General features: G+C 40.8%; 2 protein-coding genes across 3 annotated transcripts in view; one reads left to right on the plus strand and one right to left on the minus strand.

Annotated features, from left to right (window-relative positions):
* Positions 1-16084, plus strand: part of KREMEN1 (kringle containing transmembrane protein 1) — a 30361-nt gene extending 14277 nt beyond the window's left edge. The window contains exons 4-9 of the mRNA XM_030959230.1: positions 3411-3535; positions 3983-4136; positions 4952-5284; positions 5915-6073; positions 7260-7344; positions 8076-16084. Of these exons, the coding sequence (XP_030815090.1) occupies positions 3411-3535; positions 3983-4136; positions 4952-5284; positions 5915-6073; positions 7260-7344; positions 8076-8238 (1019 nt within the window). The 3' untranslated portion in view covers positions 8239-16084. The remainder of the gene's footprint in view (positions 1-3410; positions 3536-3982; positions 4137-4951; positions 5285-5914; positions 6074-7259; positions 7345-8075) is intronic.
* Positions 15872-19519, minus strand: part of ZNRF3 (zinc and ring finger 3) — a 66264-nt gene continuing 62616 nt past the window's right edge. For both annotated transcript variants that reach the window (XM_030959229.1, XM_030959227.1), the window contains one exon: positions 15872-18920. In XM_030959229.1, the coding sequence (XP_030815089.1) occupies positions 18877-18920 (44 nt within the window). In that variant the 3' untranslated portion in view covers positions 15872-18876. The remainder of the gene's footprint in view (positions 18921-19519) is intronic.

Below are 19519 nucleotides of genomic sequence, written 5' to 3' on the forward strand. Positions count from 1 at the left end.
CTTATTTTACTAATATATAAGGTATGATTTAAGAAACTTAACCCTCCTAATTAAGAAATTTAACTTGGTCTAAAATGAAAGAATTTGCATTTTCTTTGAAGACCACAGATGTTAACAAATTATCTGGATATGGCACCAGGAAAAAAGCTGAAAGACAAATTCTCTCCACTCCATTTGTTCTACACAAAGGATCCTTTTAAAACCAGCTTTGCTCATTTTCTCTGTGGTGGGGAGCAGAGGATTTAAACTTGGACACTTACTTGCACAGATAATCCAGACTTACATTTACAAAATGTCCTTTTGACCAGTAGCAGCTGCTTCAAGCATTGCACTGAAACTCGATACTAGAAAAAGGAATTGCAGCAATTTAGAGCAAACTGTACATTGCAAGCCCATCCAAATCTTAATACAAACCTCATGGTTTATGAAGCTGTGTAAAAAAATCTTTTATTCTTCACCAGACTTTCTGTTTTCAGTAAGCATGATGCTAAGTCATAGGACCATCAAAACTATCTTGTGAAGTGTACAAATGAAATACAAAGTCAGTTTTTGAATGCAAAATTCAACTTTTGTGATGGAGCAAGAAAGCAATTGTTTAAAAAAAAAACCTATTTGAATATTTTAGAGAAAAATTTCTTATACAGGCTTCTTTTCCTTAATGATATTTACTACTAGAAAATTATCTGGAACGTAAGTTACCTATTAACTGTGCCCACATAATACCATGGCCAATGATATGCCAACAACATGAAGAATCTTGATTGCCTAGAGAGATTTGCATGCAATGATTCATCTGAACAATAATTAAGAATCTACAGTTAAGAATTTTTCATTATGGTGATGAATTCACATGATTATCTCATGTGTCTCATCCCCTAATATTTACACATAACACTACATGCTTCAGTCAGAAATGTGTTCTGACATTCTGCATAGGTAATATACAGAATTTAGCAGTGTTAGATAAAGATGGATGAGCACAATCACAGAAGACAGCGGTTGTTACTCCAGGAGGAGCTTTGTCTTCCCTTTTCTTCCTCTCTCCTTTTTCATGTCTGCTAAGCAGACTGGAATGGACAGAAACAAAATAAAAGGCACGGCTGCAGCTCTGAGTGCTGAGAGAACATGTGCATCTCACATGGAGGACTCAGAACTGAATGCTTCAGATGGTTTGTTTGCAGTGCTGCAGCTATTCCTGACTTTTTTGGTCTCCTTGTTAATGAGGTGAGGTTTAAGTTAAAAGGAAATAACAACTTATACTTCCAAAATGTGAAAGAAGGAAAGAAAGAAGGAAAGGCTTGCTATACCACTTAACTACATCTTTATGTTTATGACTCACATGACTCTCTCCGCATAAACAGATTTCATTACTGGAATCATATTTCCAGTGTGCATGTATGTAATGTAATAAATTTGACTGAAATATGGAGGAGGTGTTAAATGGCAGGGCCAGGTAAGTTATACAGATCTCTATGGAACACAGGGACAAGGACAGCCCTAACAATTTGTGCATGTGCAAAAAGCTGGGAGGCTCTTCAAAGACAGCTAGATGAGCATAGCTGGAACATGGTTTTGAGCTCAAAAGGATTAATTCCATATTTTAATACATTGAATATGTGCCTCAACATGTAAAATGCAGCAACTGTGGTGTTTGCCAGGACCTCATTAAGTCAAATGCTGCTTAAAAGAAAAATAATATGCTTGTGCAAAAGAGGTGACCTTTTAAGCAGAAGAGGACAAATAGATACAAATGGGTGAAGACAGTGTAATAGTGAAACATCACTGGGGAGCATGAACAGTAATTGCAGAACACTGACTACCTCACTTTTTTGCCAGGTTTCTTTAGCAGGCTAAATATTAAGAGCAAAGAATGTTAAAATACTGCTGGGACACCAGAGACTTCTTAGCCTTAGGATGTACGCTTGATTTAGTTAAAAAATTTAAGAAGTTTTCAAATTACTCAGGTTTCTTAGCATACTGAAGTACTAATCCTCTGGAGCCAAGGTTGAAAGGTCTCACTAATAAAGCTACTTTAAAAAAGGAAAAAAAATTAAAAGCCCAGGTCTCTTAGGAAAATGAGCTAGGTTGGATAACTAGGAAGCTTTTTCAGGGCTGTGAAATCATGCACAATACAAAAAAGAATGAGCTCTCTCATGAGTTATCTGCCCAGCTGTACTCAGCTGGGGTGGGGCTGCAAGTGGGGATTTCCAAAGGTATGTTAAATCAGGCTGTAACTTGAAGTCTCAGTACTTATATGAATGTTGCTGCAGGGCATATCAAAGCCATAACTCCATGCAAGTATTTATAATTGAAATTGTATTCTTAGAGAACAAAATTAATTTCTGAACAGTATTTCAAGCAACGTTATGTCATTATTTATAATAAGTTTACTGGGTACTCTAATAACCAGTGACTGCATAAATAAAACACTCATACAGGTCTCTGAGCACATCATGTCAAACAGAGCTGTGGCAGTTAGGTGGACAAAAAGAATCCATGGCAATCTGGCACAAGAATAAAACTTAACATGGAGCTAGTAACAGATTTAATTTCAAGCATGTGAATAGATATGACAAGTGGGCAAGGGATAATTTTCTGCCATTATCCCAGCACTGTATTGCACTCCACATCCTCTCCCTGGGGTAGTCATGGCTAAATTCCAGTGCTTTGATGAAAAGCGCAAAACCACAAAAAACAGAACACTGAAGGGAGAAAACTCTGATCTCCCATAGTGACCAAGGAGCCTTGAAACATCATATTAATGTAAATAGATGGGTTGTTTTCTTCAAGTAATATTGCTCATTATTAATCTCCTTGTATGATGCTTCAGATTCATATCAGAATTCAAGTTTTAAATGTTAGGAAATTCCCCTATATTAGTCCCTCCCATAAAACTTGCCAAACTCCATTCTAAAACTGTTTAGGTTCCCTCCCTCAAATATCCTGTTTTGAAAGCTTCCAGAATGTCACATTTGGAAGGTCAGACAGAAATCAAAACGTTTAATTTACATTTTCAGAATATGCATGCCAGTAGTAAAAAAAAAAACAAAAACAAACCACGCAACTCCCCTGAACCCACTTAATGCCTTGGGTTTTTAAAATTGCCTTTTTCAGGAGAAATGAACAAGGTATTTATCTTGTACATTTTACTGCAGGTTACTGAAACCAGCTAGACAGTCTTACAGGTATATTGCTGAGATGCTATGATACTCTTTTGTTCCATCACTCATCCCTGGGCGTGTTTGGAAAATATGACAAGAATCATGCAGAGCATGAGTAACAAAGAGTTCCCATAGTGCAACACCAAGCCCAGAGCATAGAGAGAGCTGCTCAGTGACCAGGTAGTGCATGAAGTGGTGTGGGATGTTTACAGGCACTTTAGAATGACTGTTTTGTGTCACTCTTACCAGTGCCAGGAAATCTGGGCTGTTACAAGGACCATGGGGAGCCACCCCCCCTGACTGGCACCAGCGAGACCTCCAACAAGCTCACCATCCAGACGTGCATCAGCTCCTGCCGCAGCCAGCAGTTCAAGGTGATTTCCTTCACATCCATTTACAAAATGCTTTCAAAGACAAAAATGGCAACATGCCTAGAGGTCTCTGTCGTATTTCTCCTCTTCCTCATTTTTTTTAACCTTTGGGAGGTCTTCCCAAAGGTGGAAGGTTGGACTTCCACCCTGGAGATCGAGCCTTCTCTCTACATCCAGAGGAATCTGGACAAATGACTAAGGAATAACACCAGGAGAAAGTATGGTTGCTTACTGCCATTATGTCAGGGTGCCCTCCATTCCATCTTTCCCCCCAGTCTGAAGTAGCATCCTGACAGCCCAAACAAAAATAGCCTGTGGTGGTTCCTCTGAGTAATCATACTCCTCCAAAACACACATTTTCTGCTGCCAGCTTTCTTGCTCAAACAACCTCCTGCTGTCACTCCTTCAAATGCTATTCCTCCCCTTCCTTATGCATCTTTGTTGTCAAAGTTTGCAGGCATGGAATCAGGTTATGCTTGCTTCTGTGGAAATAATCCTGACTACTGGAGATATGGGGAGGCAGCCAGCACGGAATGCAACAGTGTTTGCTTTGGAGACCACACTCAGCCCTGCGGTGGGGATGGCAGAGTCATTCTTTTTGACAGTAAGTATTGAAGTAGGCGCAGCTTTTCCCAAAGGAGAGGCCTCATATGTTCAGCAAATTAGGGAAAAGGCTCAAAACAAAGAGAACTGTTGCACACCAAACAGCAAAACACCTCCATTTGGTATAAATTAAAGCTGCTTTCCATTTCTGCCTAAAATTCTCATCCATTAATAATGTGAAATAGTTCTTCCAAGAAACGATGCTTGCTCATGCTCCAGAGGTTCTTTCACTTTCCTCACAAATGATACTGAGTCAGCTGTCAGAAACTCCCCAAGCATTGATCTTATTGGAGAGTAAATTTTGTATGTGCACGTATGGATATGCACTGTCAAGTTGGTAGCATTTGAGTTCTCTCTGGATTCACTTGTGTTTAAGTTTTCAGTTTCCTACAGCTGTGAAGGAATGTCAGTCATTAAGCAGTGAGAGTTAATAGTCACTAATCCACTTTCCTGCCTGCCTGATAGGTTTAGAGTAGAAGCCCCTGAATCAGTGATTTATCTTTCATCCCATTTCTGCAGGGATGCAGGAGAGGGTACCTGGTTCCACACAAGGACAAAGGAAAGTTGCAGTGTTCAGGACTGATACATTGGTCAGAGTAATGAGGCATAAGTATTCCAAGAAAAGGCAACAAAAGCTGTGCTCAGGGAGGGAAAGAGCAGCTGCAGAAAGTGCATCCTGCTGGCCTAGCCAGCCTGTACCTTCAAGTCACATTTAAGTATTAGAATCTATAGGGTGCTAAAGCTTTGCAAAATTAATGTATTACCTCTTTTTCTTTCTTTCTTCCCATTTTCCCCCTTTTCCTCTTCTTTTCACAGCCCTTATTGGTGCCTGTGGAGGGAATTACACTTCTGCTACAGCTGTGATCTATTCCCCAGATTTCCCTGACACATATGGCACAGGCAAAGTCTGTTATTGGACCATACAAGTTCCAGGAGCATCTCAAATCCACTTCACCTTTGTCCTTTTTGAAATCAAAGATGCTACAGATATGGTGGAATTGCTGGATGGTTACACCTACCACGTTCTGGCTCGTTTTAATGGCAAGAACAAGCCTCCCCACACCTTTAACATCTCTTTGGATTTTGTCATTCTGTACTTTTTCTCAGATGACATCAATCAAGCCCAGGGATTTGCTATCAGGTATAGAGGTAAGAGGCTGCCTTTGCTGTTTCTACCTTTCAGTGAAGCATTTAATTCACACTGGAGATTTCTGAAGTGGTAATTAAAGAACAAATACTTTAGCTTTTACCTAATAGGTGTTTCATCACTCTCGTTGCCACTACTCACTGGGTGAAAACTTCACCAAAATTTCTCTCGGTTTGGAATCTTCCAGTCAGCTACATCATAAATAGCAAAATACAGGTTTTCAAAACCTGCACTTTGCTATTTATTTCATAATTTTAAAATTCAATTCTATACCTTCCTGTTAAAAGAGATTGAAAAATTACAAAGGAGAACAAAACAAAAAATAATCCATCTGCACGTTGGTTTATCTTGGCTCCTCCCAACAGTCTCTTCCTCTCTAGCTGAAAGTCATCATGAGAAGATGTTCCAGTCCTTGAGTTGTACCTGCTGTTATGATGAACAATCAGCTTCCAGAAAAATTCTGAGAACCTCAACCTGTTGAAGTACAGGCTTTTTTAGGAATCAGATATAATTTGATTATTTGAGTTCTCGTATGTAAACCAGAGAGCAGCATGTCTGTTAATAAGCACAAAATAAAGTCCAATTACACCTGTTAAGAGATTGTTATTGTAATCACACTCCTGTGTTTTCAGCTGTGAAGGACAATGTGCACCAAAACAAGATCCCAGTGAATCATACCCTTCCAGAGAGGATAAATGAACAAGCAAATCTCAGCATCAATGCAGCCCGGTCATCAAAGATACTCTATGTCATCACAACCAGCCCAAGCCATCCAACCAGCTCCATGCCTGGTAATGACACAATAAAATGTGGAAATGGGAAAAAACATTTTGCCAAAGCAAAATCTGGAGTCACTATTTCCTTGCTGCCTCCTCCATGTTAGCAGATCCACTGTGCATCTTACTAACAGATGAATTTTCATTCAGTCTAATTAGCACTAACTGGGATTGTCTCATTATATTTCAAAACACTTCTCAGCCTAAGTCAGAAATAGTGTGAAGATGGTGAGGTCTTGAGAATGAAAGTGTGTCAAAATATGTGACTCAGAGCAGCCTCCTTACTGAGATCAGCTTTAGTGATCACTGCATGCCACAGCAGGGCACAAGTTGCTGAAAAAAAAGCAAACTTGTAGAATCTAGAATAGCTTGCAAATGCTATTTTGCTGTTTGCATCCTTGTTACCCCAATTAACAAAAGCCTCATCAATAATACAAAGAGGACTAGACAAGTTAATGGGTGTAGGGGAGATGTCACTGAGAAATGTCACGTGTTTAGAACTCAGCTTCAGGACATCACTGAATTCAGGAAATTACTGAGCCGTGAATAATTGAAGGCTGGAAATGCACTCTTGGTGAATATCACTATTATTCTCTGTTGTTAAACCACCCTGGGCATCTGCTTTTATGTATCATTGGAGCTGGGCCTCAATCCCACAGTCCTGGAGCTGTCTGCACCCCAAACCTGAAACAGGAGCTGCACACCCAAACCAGCCAAGGTGCAGAACCTGCCCAGGAATAGTCTGGGACCAGCCCCAGCCCAATGCTGGCTTACCACAGCTACACCTAAGCTGCCTAAAGTTAAACTGCCCAGGAACACCAACAGAAACAGCACCCTTGGATTTTATGCAGTTCCAAAAATACTGTTCAAATCATCATGTACAGGCAGTGCTGTGAGGAAGGGGCAATGGGTGGAAGGGAACTTCTGCTTCCTTTCCTAGATAATTTTACTAGCATATGCTTTGAATTTTGCCAGCTTTCAATTTTACTGGGGGGAGTTCTGCAAGGGAAAAAAGCAGTTCTGACTGAAAGTTGTATGGTTTGTGCCAGTCTGCAGAAAATACTTGCAGGTTTAAGGCATTGTCAAATTCCACATTTGAATAAAGTATCAAAAGGCTGTTTCTTCCTTTCATGCAGTATTCTTACTGTAAAAACTGTAAACAAATGAATGTACTGAGAGCTCTCCCTCTTCTCTTTTGCAGAGTGGACAATATACAGCCTCACAGCACTGCTCATCCTAAGTGCTACAGCCATCATAGCAAAGATACTTCTGCATGTTACCATGAGGTGAGTGTGGAGCAAAACCAATCACAGAGAACCAAGATCTCAGCTCTGAACCAAACCTGGGGGCTCCTCTCTGCCTTCCAATTGTCAGACTGGCCATATTCCAAACCAAGTTAGCTATTACATATTTGTATTCTCATAGAAGATCCTAAATAAGCACATTTTTAAACTTTCCAGCCTGTTACGATAGAATTTGCTACTAGACTATCTCTTGTGCTCTTGATTTGACAAGATTTGTACTTCAGGAGGAAGGAGGAAAACGTTATCAGACATCCAGCTTTGGTGAGAAGAGGTCAAATTGTGATAATACTCTGCAGGGAAAAAATTAAAACCTCTACACACCTACCAAGTAAATTTTGGGTCCTCTAGATGGACACTCACTGAATTAAATGATGGTTGAATTATCAACAAATCAAAACGTTGAATATTGTATTTGCATAGTACAATCATGCTTAAATATACAAGGAAATTAATTTGTATTAATAGCAACTATAATAATAACAACTCCAGTCTGTAGAGCCCTCTTAGCTTAATGTCAGTGCTGTCATAGGGTGGCAGAAATAAACTTAATTTTTCATTTGATCAAGCCAACCAAGAAACACTCCAAAAACCTGCATTTTGCACAGCAGGTAGAAAGAAGTGTCACAGGCTGTGAGCACTCCCAGTGCAGACGCATGAATAACCACAGCTACCCAAGCACTTAACACAAGAGTGAATTCACTCTTTTTTCCTAGGTCCCACCAGATTCCAGCTGCAGCTGAAACAGAGGATTGCAGTGATGTCACTACTGCTGGTGAGATCTGGAGTATATTTTACCAACCATCCACATCAATATCCATCTTCAAGAAGAAGCTTCGAAATCAACAAGATGATTGCAACCCACTGGTGGGAGACTGAGCTGTCTTTTATCTTGCAAGAATTGATCTCCTTAAAATCCAGGTGACTTGAGATTAATCTTCCTTTTTTTCCTCCCAACCTCATACCTGTTTTCCAAAAAGTCCATTTCCAAAGGCCTTTGAGTGACTTTGCCTATCTGCTGTTCTCTTGGATATAGCAGTGACAACGGATTTAATTGCAGCAATAATTTTGAAATACCTGGTGCTCCTCAAGTCTGTAGTGCTGTTAATTAATGCCTTTAAACCATTGCACTTAAAATAGATGTAAAAACTTGTAAAATTCAAAATGTCCTGTACCCCTGCCCAAGGTAACTGAAGGGGTATTTACAGGTTGAGGGTTTCTTGTGTCCCCCTTGCCTGTACCACTGTATTAGATCAGGCTACTTTAGTCCTTTTATTCTCAAGGCTGAAGACAGAGGTGGGTACTGCTAACCTGTTCAGCAAACAGAGCTTATTTACCTTGATCTAAACACATCTCAATGGTACCATACAGTAGAATGGGAATCAAAGACTGGAAAAATGATCAGCCTGGTTGCTCAGTGCTGTGCTCTTTCTGCATGTTCTGTTTCTGCGTCTACAAGCAGAGATGCAAACATAAAAAACCAAATTCAGGATGCCTCTGTAACAAGATTTAGCTACAAATATGCATTTTGATTGACTAGAGCTCACCAGATCAAGGCCTGCAGGAGCATTGAAGCCTTTTAAATTACTCTGTCTGACCCATCATTCACTGATGTTTATGATAAATCTTTTCATATTCACAGTGATCCTAAAAAAACTAATTGTACTCCAGCCTGAGAGCCAGCATTCATCCTGGATATAAGCTTAGGGCTTCTTAAAGGACTGTCCAAAGATAATCCACTGAATTTTTATCAGTGAGGCTGACTAACCAATTTTTGCTCTGAAGTCACATGTATTGATCTCAGCAGCCCAAACTATTTACAAAATTGTAGACTGATATCACCAGCCCCCTGGGCCAGGCTGTGCAGCTAAGCATGCACAAAACAGCTGCCTTGACATTCACCTGGGAGGAGAAGTGTCTCCTTGCCTGCAGCACTAAAACGAAACTGAATTCTTAAGGTAATTGCCTTACTTGTCAAAGAACTAAAACATCAGTGGGGTTCTGATCTGTGAACTATTTTCTTTGAATTGCAACAGACAGCATTAACTATTTCTGCTCTTTGGTAGACTGGCTGTCCATCCACAATAGTCAGATTTCTCACCCCACCACCACAAGTGGGAAACAAGTGATTCCAAGAGATCAGCAATGAATCTTTCAGCCTCAGCAAGTTCAGACCAGCAAGATATTTAGGAAAAACTGTCAATGCAAATGTCAAATTGACTGGAAAAGTTTACAGTGGGCAGCTCCTTAAACTCAGAGAAGGTTCACTGAGAACCATTAAACTACACTAATTCTGGTTAAGTTTGAACATGTACCAATGCTCTGATATACCAGATGTGCAGTCAGAGAACATCTATTAAGTGCACCTACAAAAGGTAATTAAGTAAGAAAATTGTCACTGAGTTTAAATTTATTCCAGTATCTGCCCTTATGTTTTTTAACATATAACTCCCTCCTTTTTGTGAGAACTACAGATTTCACTGAAAAATCAGGGCATCAAAGAATTAAGCAGTGAAATACTGTGCCTTACCACTGCAGATCTGGTCTTTTACCTGAACTGAATTCAATCCAGCTTGATTTATGTACCACAGATGAGTGCTAGAGACAGCTGAACAACATCACAATGCATGCTTAAAAGAAACCAGACTTTACTAAGCCAGCAATTATGGAATTGTTTATATAAAAAATGGAACAGCATGGGAACATCTAGTACTTTCTTGCATGAGCTGCTGGAAAGAATACAGGAAAATATAATTACAGTATTAGCGAAAATGAAGACAGGACAAGATGTAAAAGCTATGCTGGTTCTCTCTTACGTGTCACCAAAAACCATTGTCTGTTTCAGACCCAACACAAGTTCTGAAATTGCTTTTTTTAAAGGTAAGGTTTTTGCATCGTGCTGTGTGGAAAAGAGTTCACCTCAGAGATTCAGAGCAAAACAAAGCAGGTTGGTTCCTAAGCATCCTTAATTTGGTGCACTAACAGGAAACCAGGCAGGGAGGATCACAGTGTGCTGCCAGATCCTCAGGAGCTCTTACAAGCACATAGTGCTTATCACAAAGTGATGAAGCTTTGCTTGCCTTATCAAAGGCAAGTAAAACATTTTGTCAGAGTGACATTCATAAAGCAGTTACCTAATGGTGATAAACTGGAAAAACATCAGGAACTCCCAGTGACTGATGTACACCTACTGCAGAAAGAAAAAATACAGAATGCTACACTTCTCTTCATTAGTGAAGAATTTAATTTCACTATAATATTAGAAAAAATATTACAAAGAGCAACAAAGACTGACACTACTAATGCAAAATCTACAGAATTTAAGAAGTGAGATTTTTGCATTGCTCCCTTAGCTCCTCAAATATTTTTTTAATAAAATGGTATTTCATGGGACTTTCATGGGGAGCATTAATCAAATTTATGTACAAAGTCCCATAAAACCAGCACTTACAGCAGATTAACTGGTCATGGCAACAATAAACAGGACTAGTAGTAGAGAGTGCAGGGGTAATACAATGATAAAAGCATAGAAGAAATAATGTTCCCCCACACAGAATTTTTAAGATTGGCAGATTCTAGATCCTGCTAGTGCTAGCAAACAGAGCAATGGATGGAAATTCATGGACTGGGTCCTTAAATAGCACTTATTACTTTCCAGGGCTGAGACCATGAAGAGCAGGTAGATCTCCAGTGTGGATTTTTTCCAAATGTGGTAGGGTCACTCACACTGCTAGTGCAGACACTTCAGGGTGTGGTGATTTATGGCCAAGAGATGTAGTATCCATGAACACAGCATGTTTTGATCTTTGCTGTAAGGATTTGGGGGAGAAAGAGGCAAAAAGTGTGACCATGCACAAGTGTTGTAACCCCACAAAAGAAATGCCCCTACTGCACAGGCAGCTGAGATACGGGACACCTCAGCAGGGTGGTGTCTACACCATTTTCTCCAACAAATTGAGAATAACTGCAGAAGAAGAATTTGTTTGGAATTGTATCTGAACAGCCTTCTGAGCTCCTGCCTAGCACTCCCCTCCAGAGGCTGGACAGGTTGCAAAGGTGACACTGGCTACAATGTCAAAAGCAACTGGTTTGGCAACCAAATCCCAATGGGGAGCTGCCTCCTCCTTCACAGGGATTTCAGCTCCTGCTCTGGCCCCCTGCTCACTCCTGTGTTGGTGTGACCAGCTGTGTAGTGGTGGAATAAACTGATAGGTCAAAAACTGCCATGGCTTTCTCTTCCCTGAGTTACTTTTCACAGAGCGGAGCTCTCTGCCCTTGTTCCCTGGGTGGTGGCACAGGGAGATGAGCTCAGAGCTCCCTGAGTGCACACTGAGCAGACAATGAGCCATGGGGCAAGGGCAATGCCTGCCCCAGGAGCTGGGGCAATGAGCACTTCTGCTGGAGCTGCCACAGCCATGGGTGAGCCTTCACCCAGCTCCAGCAGCCTCCACTGTGTGTGCACCTCAGGTGGAAAGGGGCCAGCTGGACAAGTGCCTTCTCCTTCAAAATCCACATTTAAAACTAGTTTAGTTTGTTGACTATGTGATTTTATATGTATTTTTATCTTAATATTGTTATGTTGTGGGAAAATAGAGACTTTGTTATGTAAAAATGTGTGATGTGTTATCATAGTAATATATATATTTGTATGTGTATAGGAAATGCATTATTTAATACAGCATATTATGCTTCTATCTTGCTAACATTTTATAGGAAGAAAAGATGTTAGTTTACACTCTGGGAAAAATAAATTTTCTATACACTGTAACCATAGGGAAAAAAATCAAAGCTACTTCTTTGGTATATATGATAGAAAGACATTGAGAATAGGAGAACTCAGCCTCAGTTTTGTGACAGAATAGATGCTGATAAAACAATTGCTGTAAGAAACACTTTCCTCCTTTGAATCTCATTTCTAGCCTGTAATTGTATTAGGCTGTTCGTAAGATTCTGCAAATTCATGTGCATATACTCTCTGGATGATTTTTACCATCAAACATGTAATCTGCTTCTGCAATCAAACATCAACATAATCTTCTTTAGGACTTGTTTCTGCCAGATTTTCTACAGCCAGGACAATGCTGAAGAAGTTTATCACATTGCTCATGCAGACAATCCAGTAGGATTGCAGAATTAAAGCCTGTGTATTCCAATCCCCAGCAATAATATAAATAGGAGATTTTTATGGATAGTCCTGGAAACTGCACTGAATCTGCAGCCTGGATGACTACAGGTCAAACACACCAGCAGACACATGGCTGCCACTGAATGAGCATAAATAACTATTCCACTTTCATCTTCTGCTTAATAAGCCCTCTCAGGCAGTGGGAAGGAACAGAGTTTTCTAGTGCACCACTTTGCCTAGAGGAAGGGTGAACTACAAAAACAACTCCTGACAAAAACTTGTCCAACTGGTTCTTACTGCCTTGCAGCAGTATTTCACAATCTTCCAATGAAATACAGTTCACTGATAGTTTCACCTGAGTATTGTTCTGGACATTTATGAACAATTCTGCTACCCTGAGAGTGAAAAATACAATTGCCTTCAGACCATACCATTTCTTTTTTAAACAACACATCCCCACTGGACACACATTTTATACCACTCAGACTTTGCCAGATTTACTGAGCACCTGTGCTTTGGGATGAAATCTGGCATCATGAACTTCAGTCTAAAGACATTTTGCTCCAAATCCAAAAGCTATCACATGAACCACATAAGGCTGTCAAGAAACCAGAATAAATCAAATTTGAGGTGACTCGCTGCTGAAGTATGCACTGTGTTTATAACTGTTCACCCTGCATTCAGCAAATGGTTGTAAATAATAATTATGAAAAATAAATACAGTGTATTTGTGCAGGAGTTCAGTTAGGATGACTAAAGTGTATATAAGAACGAAATAAAGGAGTCAGAAACTGCTGCAGATCACCAGCAGATTACAAGAGCACTGCCTGCTGTACATGTTAGAAGAGAGTAATACGAGCTGAGAATGATTACTTTACATGTAAAGTATGATACTGCTCTGAGACACAATTTCTGAGGTAACAGCAAATTGAAAGTTTTCCGTTCACATGTTTTCAAACTTTTAAAAACTATAAATTCATTCAGGGCTTGCTTTGCAATTACAGCACTGTGTAATGCTGTTTCCACTTTCTTGCAAGATTCACGTTTTCTCTAATTAATTCCTCCTGGCCAAAATAATGCTACATTTTAAGAAACCTTCAGCAACCTTTTATGTAAACACCAGAAAACCAGTGACAAATGCCAAAACTGTCTCCTTTTCATGAAGACTCATTTTTCTTTTTAGAAACACAATTGTCACAAGGGACTGGTCTCCCCTTACACAGGGGAGGTTACTCTCCTCTCCTTTCTTGCCATTCTGGTTATGAGACTCTGGCACTTTGGTTCTTTCTGGGAACTGTTCCCTTCTTTTTTTCTTGCTTGTTTCCTAAGCAGCAATTTCATTCCCCACAAGGGAAATGTGTTCTTTATTCTGAAAGAGACACTTTTCTATGAAGCAGTTAGTCACAGGAGCAGGGTGCTTTCACTGCAAGATAAAATGTCTGGTTTCAGGTATGCCATTGTCTCCCTAGCCAGAGAATTAGGCCAAGCTGGCTCCCCAGGGTATGGACATGGCCACCCTTTTAAGGGCATTTTTATCTTCACACTACCAAAGCGACAACAAACGTCACCTAACAGCTGCCATAGGATTTGACAGATGCACACAATATTGCAGATAGTGTTACAGAAACACCAAGTGTTACAATAATGTACAATCCACTATGAATAATCTGCTTCTGCTTGTCTTTTTCTACTGTATCAAGGTTCTGTGGAGGCTTGTGGTGCCCCACAGGACTCTTATTTTGTCACAAATTTGTTCCTTAAGCATCAAACCTGAAAAGCAAAAAGAACCCCCTCCCCCCCAACCCTTGCCAAATATATAAATTTTCATTTTGGACAGAAAATATTTGCCCTGCTGTGTTTCATGCACACAGAACATGGGCTCACTGATTATTCTGTGGGACACTGTCACAGCTGGGATAGCCACAGGACAGAGTGTCACCATACAATTTCAGAAGGCTTTGAGCATTTCCCCATACACAGTAACACCTTACCTCATCAGAAGGCTTCAGGCATCTGCCCATCCAGAGTAAATCCTGTAACTACAGAAGGCTGCAGGCATTGCCCTTCTGGTTCTTCAGCCCAACCTTTTATCCCCCTCCTGTTGATGCATTGCACCTGTGTGCCCCTCATGGTTCATACATGGCACCTGTGTGCCCTCTGTTCCCTTTGGTGGTTGCTCAGTGCCCCTGGGCACTCCATGGCTCGTTGCTGTCAATGCTGCTGACCTGCTCCTCACAGCTGCACCCATTGGGGATGGGGCTCAGCCACAGCCCCACTCCAAACTACCACAAACTGTGTCCCTACAGGACACTGAGGGTGGTGGCACGTCCTGTTCCTAAAAGCACAATCACCTGGCAGTTTTCTTCAGAGCAAGGAACAAGAAAACAGAACAGCAGCAGCAAACAGGGGGCTGGAGGGAGGGAACAGAAGGGAGATTCAGATGTGACCTGTCAGCATATGAGTTACCAGCCACTCACACACGGGGGTTTTATGCTATTAGTAAAAACAAGTGTTTTGTGAACTAATTTGCACATAAAAGGCATATCTGTAATCACTGGCAAGTGCCCAGACTCTGCTCACTGAGCAAAAAAAGGGGCATATACTTTAATTGGGAACCACCTGCTCCTGTTGCTCTTCCATTGCTGTGCCTGTCTCCCACACAGACCATGCTTTTCCATCATACCTGAGATCAGGATGGCAACTGGTCCTCGTGCTCTGAAGGGTCCCCTACAAAATAATACTCTTGAGCAGTCTGTCATCCCAAATGGAGTTACCACACATGAAACAAGGAGGGTAGGAGAGCAGTAAGGCTCATTTCTTAGCTGAATCATGAGGGGACTGAATTACAGTGCATTTGAACATGGATGAGAGATGGGGAAAGTCCAGGGGATTACCAGGTGGAAATCTCTCGGAGGAAGAAGCTGGAGAATCCTGGAAAAGGTTCCTTGAGTGTATCACTGGATGGGAAATGAATAACACATGAAGGTGAACGGTTGACACAGTAACATACATAAACACACATGTACATACACACATAGAACCACACAGCTCCCTTCTTCTGGAGCCTGCACAAACATCTCTGATGAAATTGTGCTCTCTGCTGACAAAATGAGCACCACAATATTGATTTTCACCTAAGAAGGACCAGTGATTCCATGATCCAGGGCAAGGATTTGGATCTTGGCTATTTAAGCTATGATTTACCCAGCTGTGCCCACCTGTGTCATGCTCTCTCAAAACAATTCTATTTCAGGACAATAAATTACTTTCACCTGAAATTACAACAGAGTTCAGTTCCCCTGCATTGAGGAACAGGCAGGTTCCAAACATAAATGAGGATTTCTTTTAGCGGATGTGGTACATCCATGTGCCTGGGGGACTCAGGGGCTTGTGTGACACCTACCCCCCAGTGCCCCCCAGTAACTGCAGTGCTGTGTAAAGGCATATACATATCCACCTACCTGGTGTTGGAAAAAAAGGTAAAAATGTTGTTTATTAGAGTTCATCCCAGTATATCTAGGACTGTATTTTGAGGAGAACAGTTATCTATGTCCTCTCCCCCAAAACAAGAAGGACAACTCCCACATGTATATGCAATAAAACTGTATTTTTTGTGTGGTTTTGCCTTTTTTTTTCTTTTAATACAGACATTTGTACACTTTCTTACAAAACTGCAAGTAACTACACTTCTCTTAAATCATTTTTGGTCGGCAAGTACTGTAAAATCTTTGTGTGCAATTATCATGTATTTACAGGGCCTTGTGTTAGTGATTTTCAGTGATTATTACAATAATGTCACACACTCTCAACATAAGACATGGCTTAAGATAAATATATTAGTAAATAAATATTCTGAGAACATATTTCCATACATGAAATGTGCTGCTATACATATACAGAATATATACAAGATGCTTCCTAGCTTTTAAAACATTTTTAAAAATGGTAATGAAGGAGAAAGAGCCCTTTGACCATATTACAAATCTTTACAGCAAATTTTATACAAAACAATTTTAAGTGCTATAAGACAATTTTAATTAAAAACATTTTAAATAGTGCCTCATGAGCCAAACACAACGACAACTGTTCATGTAAGTAGTAGAAAGGCATTTTGTTATAAAAACCATCTATCATGGCCAGCTAGCCTGTAAGTCTGCACTGGACAGAGTTTTATGTTAAATGTCAGAGCCAGCACAGAAGGCAGGTGTAGGGTGTCTGTGGTATGGCCTGCAGAGATTTGTACCAGCAGAGATTTCCACAATGTGTGGGACCAGCACATCTGGGATCACCAGGAGCCAGAATATTCAAATCTTTAAGAAACACTTTTACCACAATATGCTGTTTTAGTTACAGAGTACAATGTATCTTAGGTGGACTTTACAGTGCCTCACAGAACACCAAGCAGAATAACCAAGCTAGTGTACCATAGCTTCTAAAATGCATTTCTTTTTTAGTGGAGGAAGGAGAGGGTAAGACTTAAAAATATAAAAAAAAAATTCCAAAATCACAAACCTTTAAAGTTTGTTCTCCCAACACATACCACTTACTTCAGTCATTCAGAGAATGAATAAGTTTTTAATAAGCTTTATACCCAGAAAATGTGTTTATTGAAATTTTTCTTTTAATCTTATACCCAGATATTGCCTTGTATTAATTCTCTGAACAGCTGAATTTTGGTGCTTGTTGATTGAAAAGATGTAATGTGAATTCCTTTAGGTGGAACTTTTTTCCTAACTTACTAGGTATGAAAGCAAAAGGAAATAGATGAATGTATTTGTTATTTCTTAGATATGCTTCCTTCTTTTAAAATAGTTCATTTAGGACTACAGAGAATACAAGTTAGCTTTGCTGGGTCTCACAACCAGCCCAGTGCTGTCAAGGACATTGCTTTGGCAGAATATGAAGTGTACATCTCTATTTCATGTCATGGAAGTATCTCCAAAGTGAACTGAACTTAGGACAAATCTTTTCAGAAGACTGGCACTGTGGGCATTAAATACTTAGTTTCCCTTTAGAAGAATTCCTGCTGTGAATACACCACAGGATGACACTGTGTCCTCAGGCACATGCAGCATGACAGGCAATTTAACCCATGCTATGGTAGCCTCTTACTCAGAAGCTGCTGTTTCCACAGGAAACAATTGCTATCAGAAGTGACGACATCAATTATCTCATGATAACAAACATCCCCACTAGGACAAGAACAAGAACAAAAGGATGTGCCCAGGCTAATGGGGTACAGAGAGCACTCTGTACACAAGACAAAAATGAAGCGCAACCGGCTGGGCCCAAGAAACCTTTAAAACAGATCAATCTATGGAAGCCACATCAACCACAGCAAAGAAGAAAACAATGATCAAACCAAGTCCCTCACTTTGCCACACACACAAAAGGTGACAAGCACTGCTTCCCTTAGGCATGCTTGCAGCCTGTAAGGAAACAAGAAACCCTGTTTCCAAAATGAGCCAGCAAAGCTGTGAGCACACTGCAAGCTCTGCTTTCCTGCACATGCCAGCATTCCTCACAGCCATAGCAGGGGCTACAGGTGCCTGAAAAACTTCCTATGGAAGGAAAAGTTCATTACCTACAAAGGTAATACCCTTTCTAAGCACTTTGTTCGAGCATCTGCTTGAGGGAGAGGTCCCCAGCATTCTTCACTGGTCAGAAGATACAATGAGGTCCACGGTTTAAATACAGGAAGTGAGGATAAGAACATTCTGAGCTCTCAGTTTCCTTACCCCCACTGTGTTGAAACTAATCCTAATGGCAGGACACCTTCCTAGCCAAACCATCAGAGCAGCATGAAAGGGGGGAGAAGGGAAGAGGAGAAAGGAGACAGTCCAATGCTTCACCTCCCTCAAAATCACTCACATAACTTGCTGGCTGCTAGGATTTGCTACTGGGATTAGTCAGTATCTGAGCATCCATTCAGCAGCTGTATCCCTCTGGATTACTAAATTTCAAGGTGCTATCTGGTTTCTAAGGCAGGTGTAGCCCTGAGCTTATCAAAGGCTGGACTCCTTCAAGTAGGAGACAACAGCATCTACACATAGCCTGGCTTATTTAACACACTGTGTTACCTCTCAGCAAGAGGTCACTTCTAAAAAGAAAATATAAATAACACTTTGTCATTAATATAGAAATGGCACTAGAGCTCAGAAATGCTCCACACCATGTCCCACATGGGCTTTGCACACAAATCAAGGCCTGAAGGCTTCAGGCAGGAGGGACAAAGGAGACAATCAAACTGATGTGAACACAGAGGAAGTAGGGGAGGGACTTCTCCACATTACCACTTTTGTGTGTTTGTCAAAGCTTAAAAAAAAAAAGTCCATGAGAATTTGGAGTCTCTGATAAGCTCCGCTTCTCCATCTGGGATCATCTGGACAGGTCTAGTCACTGATTTGGCTTCTCTCCAAGGGATGAGATCCAGCACCTGAAGGATAAAGAAAACTAAGTAACATTACATCTAGAATATTGCATCCATTTTGGGCCCCAGAACAAGACACTCAGTGACTGGAGTTTCACAGAGAGCCAAGATGCTCAGAGGGCTGCAGCACCTGGTGTGAGCAGGCTGAGGGATCTGGGCTGTTCAGCCTGCAGTAAAGGCATCCCCAGCAGCTCTGCAATACCTGCATGGAGGCTGTCCCAGGGATGAAACCACAGTCCTCACAGACATGCATTCTGAACAACAGGTGAGAAGTTAAGCTGAAGTGTGAGATGTTCACACTGGATATAAGGAAAACCTTTTGACCATAATGGCAGTCAAGCACAGCCACAGGAATCCAGAAAGGGACTGCACTCTGTGGCCCTGAAGGTTTATCCAGCCTGACTGGATACATTTGGTCTGACAAACTTGGTCTGGTCTCAGAGCTGGCTCTGCTTTGAGCAGGGGGTTGGACTAGATGATGGCCTGAGGTCCATTCCAAACTAGGGTACCTTGTGATACCATGAACACCCTTTAAAAAAACCCTGGCAAGGCAGGTAAGAAATATCCCCCTCTTTCTGTGAGCGGCTGTTTTTCCCCCCTTGTCC

Source organism: Camarhynchus parvulus, chromosome 15, assembly GCF_901933205.1.
Source record: "Camarhynchus parvulus chromosome 15, STF_HiC, whole genome shotgun sequence".
Lineage (NCBI taxonomy): Eukaryota > Metazoa > Chordata > Aves > Passeriformes > Thraupidae > Camarhynchus > Camarhynchus parvulus.